We start from the raw sequence: 18,039 nt of genomic DNA on the forward strand, positions 1-18,039 counted from the left end.
ATATTGAGTGGGAAAGTGAGTTGCTGGAAAGGGAACACTACCAGTTAGACGTTAAGTTTGGCTCTGTGTCAATCATACTTAGACATTGGCCTTTTTGCACATGGTGAACAGGATGCTTTTGTGTGGGCAAGAACAAACAGAAATCTCCTTTTGCGTGTGTGTGTGTGTGTGTGGGTGTGCACGCACGTGTATATGTTAATCCTGACTTACTGAATTACAGATCAGACTAATTGAAGAAAGCACATTTAAAAAGAGGATTTTTATTTTAATTTTATTGTAGTGAGCAATATTTTTAATTTTCTTGAAAGGCACCCAAGAATAATTACCTTTGTGAAACAAAAATATACAAAACTGTACAGAATAAATAGTTCATAGAAATCTAGCTATACTTTCTCGTAAAATAAAGCTACATTGTCCCACTCTTGAGGCAACTCAAACCACTTACCCTTATGTGTGCCTTTTGCTACTAATTTACGGCAACTATCAGTATACATCAATAAAAATAAAATAATCTTTCCTATTTGATTTACACCTGTGAATTATTACTTGCCACAGAAACATATTTCTATCATAGTATTCAAATTTACAAAGGACTGATTCTATGAAAGAAATCAAACTGAATAGATGCACTAATCATATTTACAGCTGAATATCAGTAGCATTTTTAAAATATTTCAAGGATAAGAATTAAACTTTGAGCACAAATGACATACCTTAGTTCACAGCAGCATTGACAATAGGATTGTCCACACAAAATGTGCAGAAAAACCAAAAAATTTGCTTATTCATTCCACTTGAACTATTAATCATTCTTATTTTTAAATTCAGAAAGCATAGTAGCGGTGGCATTTTTTTAACCCTCAAATGTTCAAAGTTGTGGGCCACTCATAGCCTATATAATTTGACCTTCCATTTTTTTATTTACTATCACTATTTGTAATTTTTAAGTTCCAGTTCCTTTTACCTTTATTGCAAGAAAATTAGGCATATCCGACAATGTACCTTTTTGCAGTACATATACTGGTTATAGAAGCAATATATTCCTTATGTGTTATAACTACATATACAGGTATAATTCTTAAATGGCAAAATCCAATTCTACTTAGTCGATGGGTAAAGCAATTCAAGAAAATAAGAGTTGCTTAAATATCAGACTCTTTTAGATGTGCAAGAGGACTTCCATGAAACACTTTTAAGTATGTGGGCAGATATTACTGTAATCCTTGAATGATTTACATGCAAGGATTATTGTATTGGGGACAGACAAAATTGCCTGAAGACAATCTAATGGCTTCTCCCAGTGATCCCTGAGTTTCTTTTTCTTCTTTTTTTCCCATAGGACTACTGCTGTGCTTAAGTTCTGATTGATGCCACACTTACATAAGGCACTTATTTACAAGGTTGGGACTAAGACAGAATCACAGCATTTGTGCGAAAGCCCTCAAACTCTCCATCTATGTTTGCTGCTCCAGGACTTCTAAGTAGTCAGGTTCAGCATGTAAGTTAGCTTTGAGCTCAAAATACTCATTTTTAGTCTGTTCCACCAATACCTTCCTCGGCCTTGAGTACATTAATGTCTCCATTAATTTTAGCTCTTCGTGAGCTCCCGGATACTGTACCTCCACATCAGGCTGGAGTTGAGCAATGTTTTTCCTTAGGTATTCTGTGATTCCCAGTTGCTGAAGTTCCCTCTCTTTCTCTAAAATGTTCCTATATAATGAACTGGCATCCTGGAAGGTTAAAAATTCTGTTGATTGGTCTGTGGTTTTATACTTCCTGTTCGACCCTGTGAGTGGTGAATGATTTTCCCGTTCTAAAAGACTTCTTTGGAGGTGCTTTGCATCACTCCCCTCTTTCTCATTCCTTTCTTCTTCCTCTTCTAAATGCTTTGGGCCAAAGGATGGACTTCTATAAACATGAACCATGGGGCTCACCATGTGCTGCTCGTAGAGTGAGGCGCTGGGCCTTTCAGTAGTGTGGTGAGTTGTTTTATGACCGTACATGCTGTATTGAAGATGTACAGGACTGTTATCTCTCATCTGCTCTTCTGCTTGTTTCTTTTTGTATCTCCTCCTGCGGTGGAGAACGAGAACCACTATCCCTGCAGCACAGAACACAATCGTTATGAATACAATCAGCAGTCCTAAGATTAAAACAGATAGTGGTACAGCATCGCTAAGCGATCTTAAAATAGTATCCGCTGTTGTTGTGGCTGTAGGAGTACTGACGATTATGTAACTAGTCTGAGTTGGCAAGGATGGGTTATTGACCAAACCTGGGCAAAGAAGTTCACTATTTAGTGCTTTTAATTCCTTTCTGTCTAGGTGCTCTGGAGAAGTGCAGAGGACGTCATCTGTCACTGTGTTCTTACTTAATTTTTGTATCCATTGCTGCAATCCAACCAGGTCACAGGAGCAATCCCAGGGGTTGTCCTCAAGGTCAATCTGGGTCAATAAATCAAGGTCATCCAAGATATTACTTACAGGTAGATGGGTAAATTGGTTTGTTTTCAGGTTTATCCTCGTTAGGGGAACCCCTGAAAAAATATGTGGTGGTAAAACTTGTAAGAGGTTATTATTTAAATAGAGGACTTTAAGTTTAGGCATTGGACTAAAGGTTCCTGGTAGTATTTCCTTAACTGCATTGTATTCAAGATATAAGTACTCAAGACTGTGGAGACCAAGGAACATGCCTCCACTTAATTTGGTCAGATGGTTACCATTTAAGTAGAGCTTTTGTAATCTTGTTAGATTCATAAATGATCCTTCTTCAAGCACCTCAATACGATTGTTTCCCAGGTGAAGCATTTCCAAGGTGAAGTATTCCACTAGATCAGACTTCATTAATGTATGAATAATATTCCCAGCTAGAATGAGCTTTCTAGGATTTTGCGGAGGAGGTTTTAGATCTGATAAGCTTTCAATATTGCGTTCTTGACAGTGTATTAGAAGTCCTGATGGAGACAGTACTTTGCAGTTACAAGGAATAGGACAGTAGGGTCCTGGAAGTTGAGTGGATGGCTTTGTGATATAAGGTATCAAACCTGGTGCTTTAGTGGGTGGTTTTAAAAGGGATGTAGTCTTGGTTGACATACGACTACCACTGATTGAAGACGTTACTGTGAGATGTAACGACCCTGAAGGATCCTCGTGTTCTTCAAATTCTGGTGGAGTGGGGCAAATCGATTCTGTTTTCAGTCGGCTCAGAATGCTTCCTTTGAGAAATTCAGGGCTGTTGCACACAACGTCACCGATGACAGACTGTGGAGGCATGTTTTCCAACCAAATCTTTAGCTGTATCAAGTCACAATTGCAGGCCCATTTATTGTCCTCCAACTGGAGATCCAATATTCGGCCAATGTGTTCTAAAAACCCAACGTAAGGCAATGTTTGCAACTGATTTCCACGAAGATCTAGATGAGTTAAAGGAACAAATCGAAATATATTTGGAGGAAGACTCTCAATAGCATTGTCATTTAAAATTAACACTTTAAGTCTGTTGAGCTTGCTAAAGGCACTTGGTTCAATCACCGTAATAAAATTGTTATCTGCTTGTAGGAATTCCAGGTTTTCCAGTCCATGGAAGGTGTCCTCTTTAAGAATTTCTAATGAGTTGTGATTGATATGAAGTTGCTTAAGAAGGCCAAGGCCGTTAAATGCACCTGTCTCAATATCTGCAATATTGTTAAATCCAAGGTGTATTGAGATAGCATTGGTGAGCCCAGAAAAGTCATTTGTGTGAAGCATCGTCAAGCCATTATTTAATAAATTTAAGTGGAAATGTCGCGATGGTGGCACACTTATTTGGGATAACTTCTGGATACCTTTTTCTTCACAATTTATTAGCATCGTGCCGTCTTTTTCCTCACAGTTGCAGAGAGAATCACAGGAACCTCCGGCTGAGGACTTTGGAGACTGGGACTGTGAAGATATACAGGCAAGGAGACATGAGAAGAAGAGATGAGTCCACAGCTTCATGTTGTTGCGTGATGGATCTGACTCTGTAAAACAAAATGCAATAGCAACGGGCTTTAGTGGACAGGAGCAGGGAGGGAATGAAGCTGACACTTTCAAAGTGATAGGTTTTCCTCTAAAAAGGAAAATATTGATTACTCTGAAAATGTGAATATTTTGCTGCATGGACATTTTCGTTTATTTTTTTCAAATACTGTAACGGGCAAGTTGATTTTACTTTTAACCTGCTTTGTGACCAAAATATAAAATTTAGGTCAAGGAGAATTTAAAATATTAAATCACTTTTTATTCACATCTGTCAAATAAACTATGTAATAGATGGAGACAGATATTGGCTAAACGGACCATTGATAATCTGATATGATGCAAAGGTGTTTATTCAAGAAAACCCTGATTTAGTTTACCTCAAAGAGGAGGAATCTAAGGCTGAAGGATTACAGTAAGAGACAAACATGTAGATATTAGCCAGAAGCAGAGATAACTGTTGGGAATGCAAAAATGATAGAAAGAATGTATGTATGTATGCATGCATTATGCATTTCCTTTATTCATTTTTATTTTTGAACTGGATATCATAATGTAACATCTAATAACTTTGTGTTTAACCTACTTTGATTTTGGCTTAAGACACTTACTAATTTCATTATTTACTTAAAAACCTTGTGAAAAATATGTCTCTGACCCTGTTGTAATAAAGTGGAGTGCTATAAAAAGAATTTTGTCTTAACTATGCTGTCCAGGGCAGTTGTATAAACCTAATCATATTACATATATATGATTAAGAGTACCCCTTCAAATTTCACTTGAGTCACACTTTATATTGAATTTTTAGAGGTAAGATATATCCTGCTACTGTTTAATTCCTCTGTTATGAATAAGGTTAATGGCATAGAAACAAAACAAGAAAAAATTATCTTTAACCTGCATTTCCAGCTATTCTAAAAGAAAAAGCAATGCCACATATAAACTTCTAGCAAATGACTTCCAAATGAGGTCTTAAAACAAGCTTTAGGGCACTGAATGTCATCACATAATTAAGCGTTTGATCTCCTTTATTATCAGGCTTAAAGTCACAAGCAATGAACTCTGAAAAAAACTGCACCATACTAAAATATTTGAGGATATCTCTAATCTGCTAAATAAAAAACGATGGTTAGGATAACGACATCACATACTCCAACTCCTTAAAAATTTAAGACAGGCATCCGAAACAGCAATTTTTAAAAAGATTCTGAGATGACAGCAATGACAAGGTAAATACATATAACTCTAATGGTCTCTAATTTTATTCCCTTCCTCTAAATAATGCACCTTAAACTTATACAAACTAAATTGAAAGGTAAACAAACACCACATCTTAAAACTATTCAACTTTTCGAAATGGTAACTGCTTTCATTTTTCTGGATGGAATGTGAACGGTAACTTTGAATCTAATTAAAATTCACAATCAGATAAAACATCCCAGAACACAATCAATAATCCTGAAAATAAACTTTCATTCTGTGAAAACACACTGTTTCATGGAAAACGTGGATAGTATGAAGTTTCTGACAGGCAAAAGAAAACCAAACCAAACCAAACAATATAGTGCCTTTCTACATGAAGGAAAAGTTACCAGACGCAACGTTTCCATAGGGAAATAGTTTGATTTTAACCATCTCTGAGAGCTGTGCTCAGAATCAAGCAGCTTGTAGTCAGAATCTTCAACTTGTGGATTAGCTTCCACAAACCCTGAAAGTGCTTCTCCATACATTACAGAGAAAGAATATTACTCATTTCACCAGGCATAGCATCTTGAGAAAATAGTAAATAACTTCCAGAAGCCAACCTGTCAGTATTTTATTCATCTTACATGCATTTTATGCTCTTCATATTATCCTGGGAAACAGTTTCTAATCTTTTCAGAAATACACACAAATTTGAAGAGTGCTTTCATATTGACAACGTCTGATACAGTGTTAAAGAGGTCAAAAATCTTCATTTACATATTTTCAGAAAACGTATTTTCAAGTCAGAAAATAATAAAACTAGTGTACAAAATATAAAGAATCTTTTAATATTCTGCTTATATTTTAAATTCAACAATGGCGTTTGAAAATGATCTTTCCTTCAGAAAGCACACATATTTAGTTTCCAATAACAAACTGCATGCTGTCAAAGAAATAGTGGCACATTATTTTGTTTGTTCTTCTCTACAGCCAGCTGTTAGACTAAATATCTGCTGCTCAGAGAAAACAGGCGTCTCTATAACCTTAGTTGTGCCAGTGAACAAGAATGAAACTAGATATCCTTTAAGGCAAAGTTATTTTTTTTTAACGGGGCAAACATAAATTCAATCGCCTTAGGATAATGCAAAAACAGGTATCAGAAAAACCTGGAAACATTCATCTTACCTGTAAAGCAGAGACTCTTCCTGACGTTATCTGTAACGCACAGCTGGAAGAGATGTTCAAAGTAAATTCGGTTTCTTTAATAAACGAGAAAACACCAACCACCACGTACTTTCTTCTCAAATATCACTTTTTGGCAAGTCCCATTGCTTCATAAAGTTAAAACCTTTGGTCAAAGACAAAATGCTGAGCATTTCATTGAAAATATTTCGAGCAGAGTGCATACTAGATCATCCTGAAGCAGTTGTCCTTTTTTCCCCCAATTAAAATTCACAGCATACTTCACAGCTGTGCTGACTTTTCTGCATATAGTTAACCATTTGCAAGCTGCTGAATGCAGTAAATAAACAAGATGTTTCACAGAGCTGGGATTGATCACTCTTGCTTTCTTAGGTTGTAGATTGGAGCTGCAGCAATGTTCTCTTTCCTCCCTTTCTAGTCTTTCTTGTTAGCTCAGTTTGTTATTAGTCAGATTGCCAAGGGCTGGGAGGTAGGCGTAAATAGACTTCTTGGCTTTTGACTCAGCCTTTAAGCCCTTCCCCATCACAGCGCTTTAATCTGCCAGTGTCATTTAACACAAGAGACAGCTCCACCTTGGGACTGCTCAACTCCTCCTTTTTCTGCAAATGGTCTTTCCACTCCCCTTTTATACCAAATACAGTGCAAGTGGATTTTGATGGAAATAAGTACATGTCATTTTAAATGTTTAGTAATATGTGGTGTTATATAGCAAGCTAAAAAAATACATTGTTTTCAATCCTCATCTAGCACAGTTCTGCACTATTTGCGTACATGTGTAGAAAACCTGCAAGCAACTGTAGTATAGTCGCTTTAGGTTTTTTTTTTTAGTGGTATTTATGGTTGAAATTGTGCACTAATTAACTTTTAAAATGTTCACATGCACTGCTTTCCTACAGCATTTACATTTTTATGTTCACCATTTAAAAATTTTTTAAAGCCTCATGTCAGAGACTTTAAGTTTTACACTTCATTATTTCTTTCCCTACAGCTAAAATGAGACTAGAAATAAGGTGTTTTTTTCAGTTAAGATAGTATTTATTTGCAAGGGAAATATGATTATTTTAAAATATATTCAAGAATCTTTATTACAATGGTTGTCATTAGTCAAACACTGCTTATCACTGTCAAAAACAGGAAATTATGTTTTTCAGATAAAATGAAGCAAGTTAAATGAGTACGTAGAAATTACATCTCGATTTTTATGGTACTAGCTCAGAGAGCATTTCTTTCCTAACAAAGGTTATTTTTAAAATGTTACTTTTTTCTTCAACTTTTAAAAGTTTCCGAATCATCACTAATAAAACTCTCAACTGTCAGATTCCTTATTTCCCCAAATGCCTATATTTTAAAAATCACTCCCCTTTCTTACATTCCAAGTACCTGAGCTTTTTCACATCCAAAATGAATGTACTAGACACTATCATTTATTCATTTTGAAGCACTCTATGTTTAGAAACAGTCTTGCCTGTAGGTTCTAGAGTCTACATATAAAATATAAGATCTCATTTCAGAAAAAGCTATTTTTAAAAGAGGTTTCATAGCACTTAAATCATCAAAATGGGAGAATATCAGATTAGATTATTATTTAATGATTGTCTGCAGTTATGCACTCAAATCCATAAGTTTTTCATATTCTTAGTATGGAATGGTTGTTTTAAAAGATAAGGAATTTGATGCAATTTTTATTATTCCCACTTTCCTTTATATTATATTCTCTCACTCATTAAGTTCCTCATTTATTTTGACACTGTGTGTTTTAAGATGAAATACAGATTATGATACAGATGAAAAGTAGGGAAAGAGAATAAAGGTAAGGAATAAGAGAGAATAAAGGTAAGGAATTAATCTTGGGCACAATTTGCTGCTAGCTGATGGCCAAGTTGAGTTAACACTCAACCTAGTGATTTAGATAGGTGGTGAGAAAATAGAGTTAGAATCAACGGGAAAACAAGAAACTAGAATAATTTCCCTTCCAACACTACAGGCATAATTCTCCAAATGCATTCCTTTAGGCTTTGGAGGCAAAGTCACAGGTGAAATGTTCTGGAAGTATAGTCTGTGGAGGAAAATTTGTTCAAACAGACATGTTGGACAAATGGAACTGAGTTCGTCATAGACTGACACAGGTTTCTCTCATTTCCTCCAGTTTGAGCATGTGTCTATTTATCCATAATGAACACCTGGCAGATATTCAAAGTTATTTATCTTGAATCCCTTGCCTCCATATTACATGCTGTCTTTCTTGTGTATAAATTACTGGTTATGCACAGCAGTAAAGGAGAGAAGTGACTAACAAGACTTTTTTATTAATTCTTTGCTTTTTCTGTAAATTTTGGGGGGGAACATAAAGAAAGGCTGGATAAAGAATTATTGTTTGAGGAGCATTCTATAACTTTTAATTCAAAGAAGTAATATTGGCAATGAATTACTCAGCATTATCTCAAACTTAATAGTAAAATATACAACAGCACTTTCAAAATGATTATGGCTAAATCCACTGTTCTCCATGTTTTGTTAACCAGTCCCTCAGTTATTGCACTAACACAGTAAAGTGCAGCCCTTCTTTCCAAAATGCTTATGGCAGAAAGTGTTAATGGTTGGTAGACAACATTTATTTTAACCGTATTTTTAATTTCCAATTATTACACGGAAAAAAACTTTCCCAGTGTAGCTTCCTCTAAGTTTTAATAATAAATTTTCTAGGTGATCATAATAAACACTAAATTTTATTACTCTTTCCACATAATTCACCCCAGTGTCTCCATATTGGAAGATGCTAAAGAGCAATTATTTTTAATCACATCCTATAAGTTATGTGTTATTGTGACTTTTAACTGCTTTTTTAGCATGTGAATCTTAAGGAGCAAATGTGAAAGTGTTCTAATTACGTTCAAGAACACCAAGCGGTCAGAGGAAATCGACCTTATCTCTGTTAGTCACTGTAGAGCAGCGGCATCTGTGAGGCCCCACAGTCATTCTTCCTCAGGACTGAGGAGAATGCCTTCCTTTCCCTGATGCGGTGGACAGTGGGAGGGAAATCATCTCACGTATGCATTGGTGACAAAGACCAGATCGAAGAATGTTTTATGAAGCTTGTTGGACTGAAAATGTATGTGGGACCAATCAAATGAAAAACCAAGAATAAGCACTGGAAAGATGAAAGAAAAAAATTAAACAGTAAAAGAGATTTACTCATTCTGTATGGAACTAGTTCTACCTCAGAGCATCTGTCCCCCCTTTTCAGTGCCATACTTAAGTGGTAAAGTGAAGACACATGTTGGATTGATTTTAACTCAAGAATCTGGAAGGCTTGAAGAGAGGCCCTTGCACCATCTGTGTAGACTGAGGCATATTTAAAACTTTGAGGGTAGACCGTATAAAACTTGATGACTCTTTGGGGATGATAATACTATAGATGGATTTTAAATATCCATTGGTGATTTCATTCTTTTAACAAAGAATTTAAACATAGAAATAATTTTACATCAATGTTATTTTTTAAGTACTTATATAATTATTTTAAAAGAAATATTAAACACAAATCCTCTGAAAGAAGCTATTACTGTGAGTTCTGTCTGCTCTATACTGTCAGGGGATTACATTGAAACTCATGATAATGCTACTAAAATAGAATGTTACAGATATTTGCAAATAATGTCTGAATTTTCAGACACAGAGATGTACACTAATTTTATAAACATTAATAAATATATATTTCCTTTTTCCTATTTCAAATCAGAAGTTATTTTAATTGTATATACTTTTTAAAAAGTGTATTTATTATAAAACTAAAGAAAATTCAAAGAAAATCAGAAAAGTAACATCTACTAACAATCTCATAGCTTAAATTCAACTCAAAATTTAGTATTTTGTATTCTCATCCTGTTCGTTGTATACAAAAGTAATAGCTCTTATGAAATTCTTAAAAATCTTTAAATATAGCAATGAGGTAAAGTCTACTTGAAATATATAATTTGACTTATTTACATAAATCCCATTCATAGAAAATGATAAAAGAATGTTGTCTTTCATCTTTCACATTTCTGTGCTATACAGTAAACTTTGAATTTGGTTCTTCGATCTCGAACTTAGGGTTCTCTTTCATGTTTCACTGGAAGAGAAGCACAAACGCTTTACCGTCATTCCTTTTTTTTGGTTCTGTTAGAGTCAGAGCATAATCGTTATGGATACCTTGACTTCTGACAATAACATGCAATTTAACTCAGGGAACATGACCTTTCTATGAGGAAGAATAGAAGATTTTCTCACATTTAGCAATAGCATCTCTGTCCATGAGAAGGACATTTGCAGAGGTTCACCATGAATAATGACTTCTCAGTGAAAAGTCTGTGCATCTTAGAGGGAATTTATATGATAGATATAACATTTTATAAAGTCACACATGAATGTGTGCTCAGGAAATTTGTCTCTTGCATTGAACCTCTAATAAAAAGATTAATTTATTATTTAAAACAAGTTTCCTTCATGCTCAATTTGATCTGAGAGCAGAAGTATAAAACTAATAATGGAATTACCTTATTTTAACAGAGGTTTTACAATCAAACTTTGTTTTGATTTGAAATCTGTTGACACAAAGGAGCTCTCTGATGCCATTGTTTAGCCTGGCAACACCTAAATGAAACAAAAACTTTTCTCCTGGAAGCTTGGACTATAAGCTGTCTGTCGTCATAGAATTTCCTATTTCAAATGGATGACTAAGAAAACTTTTTAAAAATTACAAAAAAACAACTGAAAAATGTTGATGACTATTTCCACGATGAACAATGAGCAGCGTTCAAGGGAACAAGTTCCCGTGGAATTATGGTGGACTGTGAGTTGTGACCGTACAGACTCCTCGCGGGAAGGCTAGTATCTACTTTGTATTTTTTTTCTATAGTACTATAAAGTGAGTTGTGTATACAAAACTGTCAAATAACTACTTTTTCAAGTCAAACAGTTCCTTTGTATATTCTCACTATCATGTCATCTTAGGACATTTATTTACTTGTTATTAGGAATGTATAGAGATTGATTTTTAAAAGTTGCCCATATAACAAAAACTTAATGTTGAAGATCAAGATTGAAAATCAAAAATCAAAAATCAATCCTTTGCATCTTTCCAAATGCTGTTATTCGGCAGTTATTATAACACAATCTGCTTGACTAAATTGCTTTGTATTCAGTTGATTAATAATAATGGTAAGCAAATACCATTGAATTAAATGTGCATGATAGACTATCAATTTGTTGGGCTACCTGCAGGAGATTTTAAATTCCTAGATCTCTTCAAATTGCCAATCACAATTCAGACACCACTGCCTCTCTCTGTCAACTATTGCTATATCACTGAGGCATGCAAATTTATTTCAATATTTTTAATCTTATAATCAGGATATTCAAATATTTTTACAAAATATGCCAGTTTCATTTATTTCAACGTATTATTTCAATAAACTAAAGCTGTAAATATCATGACTATGAATATCATGCATTTATATATTTAATATTTGATTATATATATATTTAATTATTCTGTAAGATCATCTATATGGAGATGATCTCTACGTAGTGGAATAAATGTAATAAGTTTACCAACCTAAGATTGATTAGTTGACATGGAAATTTAAGTACCAAACTTTACATTCATTTGGATAGAAATAAAATTCTTTGTTACAAATAAATCTACGTTCTGTGAAGAAAGAAAATAATTGACAAGATACACATGTTTGTTGAAAACTATAAAGGCATAGTTCAACAGGTGACTCTAATTTTTTATTTTTCATCTTTTTAACTAAATAACAATGAAATTAATATAAAAAGACATTTACTGAACTATTACTGTCATCACTGGAATGTTAATATTAACCAAGAAAATGAATAAATAATTGGTGACAGATTTCACTGAATAATGTTGGCTTTTTTTGTTAACAGAAATCTTGCTAAAAAACTCCAAAACAAAATAAGAAATATCATATTTGGTATATAAAATTTTAAAAAGTGTTATGTAACTTAGAGAACAAACTTTTGAGTTTTAAATAATTTGCTCAGATACCTGGAAAAAGATATTCCTTCAGAATCAATCTATATTCAACACAAAAAAGGACATTTGACATTGTACATATACACCTACATGAAGATAAATATGGATATTTTTGTTAATATAATTATCCTCTTACTGATTTTACTGTATACATCTTACCTATAGTAATGTCCAATATCTCTTATGGAATAAGTGAGGCTTCTTTATGACGTATTTTGAAAATGTACATATCCCATATAATATTACTATGTATATTGTATATCTAAGAAAATAAAGGTAGTATTATCTATTAATTTTCATGTTTCCCTATTTTGAAATGAGACACAGACCATTATAATATATAATAAAGAATACAAACTAATAAAATTCTAGTAGAAACTAACACATAATGACTACTATAAATTATATTTGTTTAAATGGATACCTATTCCTTTCTTTTTTTAGAGAGGAAGAGAGAAGTCTACAGAAGGAAATATCAAGTTAATTTTGGATTTATTATACCTGATTTTCCTGGGCAATAAAAAATAGAATTCAATCCTTATAAAACACTCATTTGAACTAAGAATGTCTTTCAATTTCTTCACCCTCAAACAATATTGAGCTTGAAGTCATGTGACTACAGCAAACAAATACTCCTTGAAATATTTTGTATCTTCTTTGACTAATTATAATCAGAGAGGCATCTCTAACAAGTAGTTCTTGATTTTTATTTGAAACTCCAACCTACTACAACTTAGAAAACACTGATTTTTAGAAATTTCACAGCTTTAAACAGTTATTTAGCAGTAAAACAATTTGAAAAACAGCTTATCTATCTTAAGAAACGAAGCAATTCAAAATAACACTTACCTGCTCTTCCTTCCTATGCATAGAAACACATGCCTTTTCACAAAATATTACAAATCTTGATGCTAGAAGAAATCATTGTTTAGTAATCCTAGATTTTGGAGGAGGAAGAAAAAGTGAAAATAAAGATTTTCAATCTAAAACTAACCTTGAATATTTGTATAATATTAATAAGAATTAAGAGAATCATTCCTAAAACCTCCCCTGGTTTAAAGCTTTTTCACTCTTTTAGCACCCTCTAGTGGGTATTTTTTAAAATTCTTAAGAACCGAGAAAGTTGGGGAACATGCTAACTGTTCAAATTTTACTGTAAATATGTAAATTATGTGTGTATTTTTTCTATCGCCGGCCCATAATAATTACCATGGTGTGTTAAAAGTATACTTTAAGAAAAAACTAACCAAATTTGAGCCTGAGTAGAAGAAAAGTATTACAGAATATATTATTTGTAGGAATAACTGATGATCTCCATTGCTTTTATTACTAATCATGCTCTTGCAAAGGATTATAAAGTTTCTTCAAATTAAAAAAAAGCAGCATGCTGCCGTTATTTATTAGAGCCAAACTGTCTTCGATTTTTAAAAGTTTTTAAACCTTAGATGTTTAATTAACAATGTTAATAATAAGCAATATTTATATGCAACTGTGAGCACTCCCCATGTTTATAACAACTGTAATCACTCTATACATAGTAATAAATTTATCCTTAGAACAAACCTATGTGGAAACTACTACCGCATCAGAAAATCGAATGGTAAATATAACATATCCAATGTAGCAAAATTAGTAAGAGTGAGTCTAGATTTTAACCTATCCAGCTCACTCTGGCTTCAAAATTTGTTTACTAAGCAGATAACATTGCCACTCAGGACAAATAATACGTGGACATAATTTGTAGTGAAAACAGGTTTTGTCCTATATATAAGAGGAACATATTTTGAAAGAATACTTTTGGTTGTTTCTTTAATAAAAAATACTTTGCTAAAACATATTTTATTCAATATGTAACTGTTGATGACCGTGGGCAAATCATTACATCAGTTGAAAACACAATGACGAACCATTTATATTTATACATACATATACCTATGTATGCCTCATACATACTCAGATATATCTGAAAGACTGTATAATTGGTTGAGTGGTAAAATATGTATATAAATAGCTGTTTTCCCATCATACTACATTTTACTAACCATCTATACTTCCTTGTCCTTGTATCTCTAAGTCAATGAGAATCAAGCTGCTCCAAAGATTGACATTGAGAGGGAATCTATTTATGTCAGATCCTGTTCTGCTCACTTGAGGTATGCCTGAGGGAGGAGCCTCTTGTGCAATATACAGAGGAGAAGCCCTTTGGATGAGATTCATCTTACATGTTCTCTATCACAGGGGCTCTGTAGTCTCCCTGATCTAGAGTGGACCCCAGATATTTCATAAGATTCCCCAATTGATACATAATCTTCCCTTTATAGTATACATACCTCCCTCCAATCCCGCCAACCCCAGCCTAGCCCATAACAGATATAGGTATATTTTAGTTGTTGAAGAGGTGGACACGTACTAGTGGTGGGAGCAGGTGTGCACCAAATCCCTGGGTTATCTGAAGAACAAATCGGAGCAGGAATGAGATATGAGAGCATGTGTTCAGCAGGCGTATCCTGGGGCTGTGATGTTATCTATCCTTCTCTGATCACCCAGTTCGTCCTTCTCACAACGAATGTAACAACTTAATACTGCTTAGCATCGCCTAAGGATTCAATTTGCTGTTTTTTGTTGAAGTCTTAAGATATTAAATTCTATGTTTTCCTTGGTAGCTCAGAGTCATGGTTGTGGATATTATTTTATTCTGTCTTAATAAGGTAGATTAACCACTTGAGTTCCCCACTGCTAATTAGGTTGTTATTCTTTCACTAAATGGCCTTAAATCACAGTAAATACTTGCCTGTGCGATCAACTTTTATTCTGACTGCTTTCAGGGAACCCATTTGTATCATCTCTCTTTAAAACAAATAAACAAGTCTTTTATTTATTGTATTTTATTTTATTTTATTTTTTTGAGGAAGATTAGCCCTTAGCTAACATCTGCTACCAATCGTCGTCTTTTTGCTGAGGAAGACTGGCCCTGAGCTAACATCCATGCCCATCTTTCTCTACTTTATATGTGGGATGCCCACCACAGCATGGCTTGCCATGCGCTGCCATGTCCAACCCTGGGATCTGAACCAGAGAACCCCCGGCCGCCAAAGCAGAATGTGTGAACTTAACCACTGCGCCACTGGGCCAGCCCCTAAACAAGTCTTTTAAATGTACATACAGTTTGAGAAAATAAATTCACAATGGTATCATATGCATAATTTTTAGTTTATTAAAAGTGTGATACCTAGTTAGTCTTGTACCAAGGTCTTTTTCGGTATTTTGAGTTTCTTGTGTTTGTAACTAGTCTAGATAGGTAAAGTACTTTTACAACTAGGACTCCTGATCTGGTTTCTCTGATCTATGGAAAAAACAAATGTCAATTATCACAACAATAGTATACATTCCGAATACTCATATTAACTTTGATAAAGTCACACGTACTTGTATACAGACAAATTTTTCAACTCATAAGTTTATAATTCAAGAAAGAACTGATGTAAATGTGAAAGGATTTTAGAGATTATTTAACTCACGTGATTATTTTATGTTAAGAAACGAAAATTCAGGAAAAGCAAGCGATGAGTTGTTCAAAATTATCTTACACTATTGCAACACAGGTTTGACATGGGCCTTTGATTCAGGGTTCTTTTTTGTTGTTGCACTAAAAAATGTACAGAACTCTTTTGAAAGCCATAAAATAAGTGGAAATATTTTTAAATTATTTAGGATGATTCATTATCTTTATTTTTGAATATGTGTTTATATTCATATATTCGAGAACATATACGTATTCTTAATTGTTTCCTTATACATAATCCTGTAAATTGTAGTTCGTTTATCTTCTTGGAAATTGTGAAATCAGCAGTATCATCACCATTTTTTTGTGAAGACAAAAAAATCGTTTAGGGAATTTCATAGCGGATATTCAGAGTGTTTCCTCTCGTTGTTATATTACGGCTGATGGATAGATTTTCCTGCAGGTTGGTATATAAAATAGTAGAAGAATAACTATGTTAAGTGATATTATTAAATGATAACACAAGTGATCTTCGATATGCACTAATTCTGTATTTGTGAATTCATTTACCCACCAATATTTATCTGTAACCCCAAAATCAATACTCGCTGCACTTTGCTGACATGCACATGTACAGAGAGGTGAAAAATTGGAAGTGCTAGTTGTGCACATTCTTAGCAGAGGTGTAAGAAAGTGACATTCAGACTTCTTGTTTGAACTCTCATACTGTAAACAAGTGTCCTTTTCACGATGTATTTAATGCCTTATTTTTCACATTTTTGTGCTTTTTGTTGGTGACTTTGCTGTTTAAAATGGCTCTCAAGCATAGTGCTGTTTAATGATCCTAAGCACAAGAAGGCTGTGATGTACTTATGGGAAAACATCCATGTTACATTAGCTTCATTCAGACATGAATTATAATGGTGTTGGCCATGAGTTCAGTGTTAATGAATCAACAATATATATGATATGAAGTATCTTTAAATGGAAACACACGTAAGTATGGTTAGGGATTGATCAGTTGTTGAAAATATGTGTTGTGACCAGAGGCTGGCAGGAACCTAGCCTTGCATCTCCCTTAGGAACAATTAGCGGTCACTGATTCCGTGCTTATGGCAACTTTATGAAGCAGAACTACTGCGAACTGTGAATAAGAAGAATCAGCTATATATTGTAATATGCCTGTATTGGTTCAATGAAATTTTAGTAGCCTGTCACAAATACCAGTCATGCATAGGCCTCCTATTTAAACATTGTTTAATTGATAAAGGGGTATTGAATATTTAAAAATTTAAGAAAATTTGTTGAAAGCAGAAGTTAGGTTTTAATATAATTGTGTTTCATTCACTAGAAATCTTTGAGAAACAGTAAACACCATAATATATATTATTGGCTTTATGAGGTATTATTTATCAGGACTCTAAGTCACAAACACATGTAGTCCGGAAGGATTCCTGGAGGCAGGAAAGGGGCCTAGGAGTTGTTTAGGAGCTTCTGCAAATGGCCTCCAAAAGTCAAGGCAGCTCAGGGGACATGTGGAGCTCTTACTAATCTAACAACTTAATCTGGCATTCAAAATTCTACACAATTTGACTCCTAGTTAAATTCTTAGATAGGTAATAGTAGATAATACCCTACAATTGATTCCTTAATATCCTCTCTTTTCTCCATTACTTAAACTTCCTTGCTTAAGCTATTCCTCCTGACTGAAATATGTATTACTTCTTGTTGCTCATCCTGACTGTCAAAGTTTTATCTGTCCATATAGATCAATTTCGAATCCAGCATCCACCAGGAACATTTGATTCTTGTTTACCTCATCAGTTGAATTAAAATGGGAGAAATCTTAGCTGTAGGACCTGCTAGTGGAAAAAACATCGTTCTGTAATGGGGCCTTAGTAGAAACTTCCTTCATATCATATACATATATATAAAAGAAATCAGAAAATGAAGTTCTTAATTTAACAAGAAATAAGCTTTAAACATCCTATAAAGAATAATGTTGTGTTTAAATCAAAGCTATAGCAATCATTCAAATGATATGAACCCAAAGGAAAACTGGCACTCTTATTAATTTCAATATAATTAAATTATGTCTGATACTTCCATTT

The 18,039-nt window shown here is 33.8% G+C and overlaps 1 protein-coding gene across 1 annotated transcript; it reads right to left on the reverse strand.

Moving 5' to 3' along the window:
• Positions 1-240: 240 nt before the first annotated feature.
• Positions 241-6,985, reverse strand: SLITRK6 (SLIT and NTRK like family member 6). Its single transcript, XM_008528850.2, has 2 exons — positions 6,369-6,985; positions 241-4,000 (listed from the first exon to the last, which is right to left on the reverse strand). Exon 2 carries the CDS (start codon positions 3,975-3,977, stop codon positions 1,455-1,457), a length of 2,523 nt encoding a protein of 840 aa, XP_008527072.2. The 5' UTR covers positions 3,978-4,000; positions 6,369-6,985; the 3' UTR covers positions 241-1,454.
• Between the last annotated feature and the right edge of the window lie 11,054 nt (positions 6,986-18,039).

This window comes from Equus przewalskii, chromosome 16 (genome assembly GCF_037783145.1).
Source record: "Equus przewalskii isolate Varuska chromosome 16, EquPr2, whole genome shotgun sequence".
In the NCBI taxonomy this organism is placed as follows: domain Eukaryota; kingdom Metazoa; phylum Chordata; class Mammalia; order Perissodactyla; family Equidae; genus Equus; species Equus przewalskii.

What these genes read in the sequence shown, in the direction of transcription:
- SLITRK6 (XM_008528850.2), bottom strand. Translation starts at nt 3,977, where the DNA reads ATGAAGCTGTGGACTCATCTCTTCTTCTCATGTCTCCTTGCCTGTATA.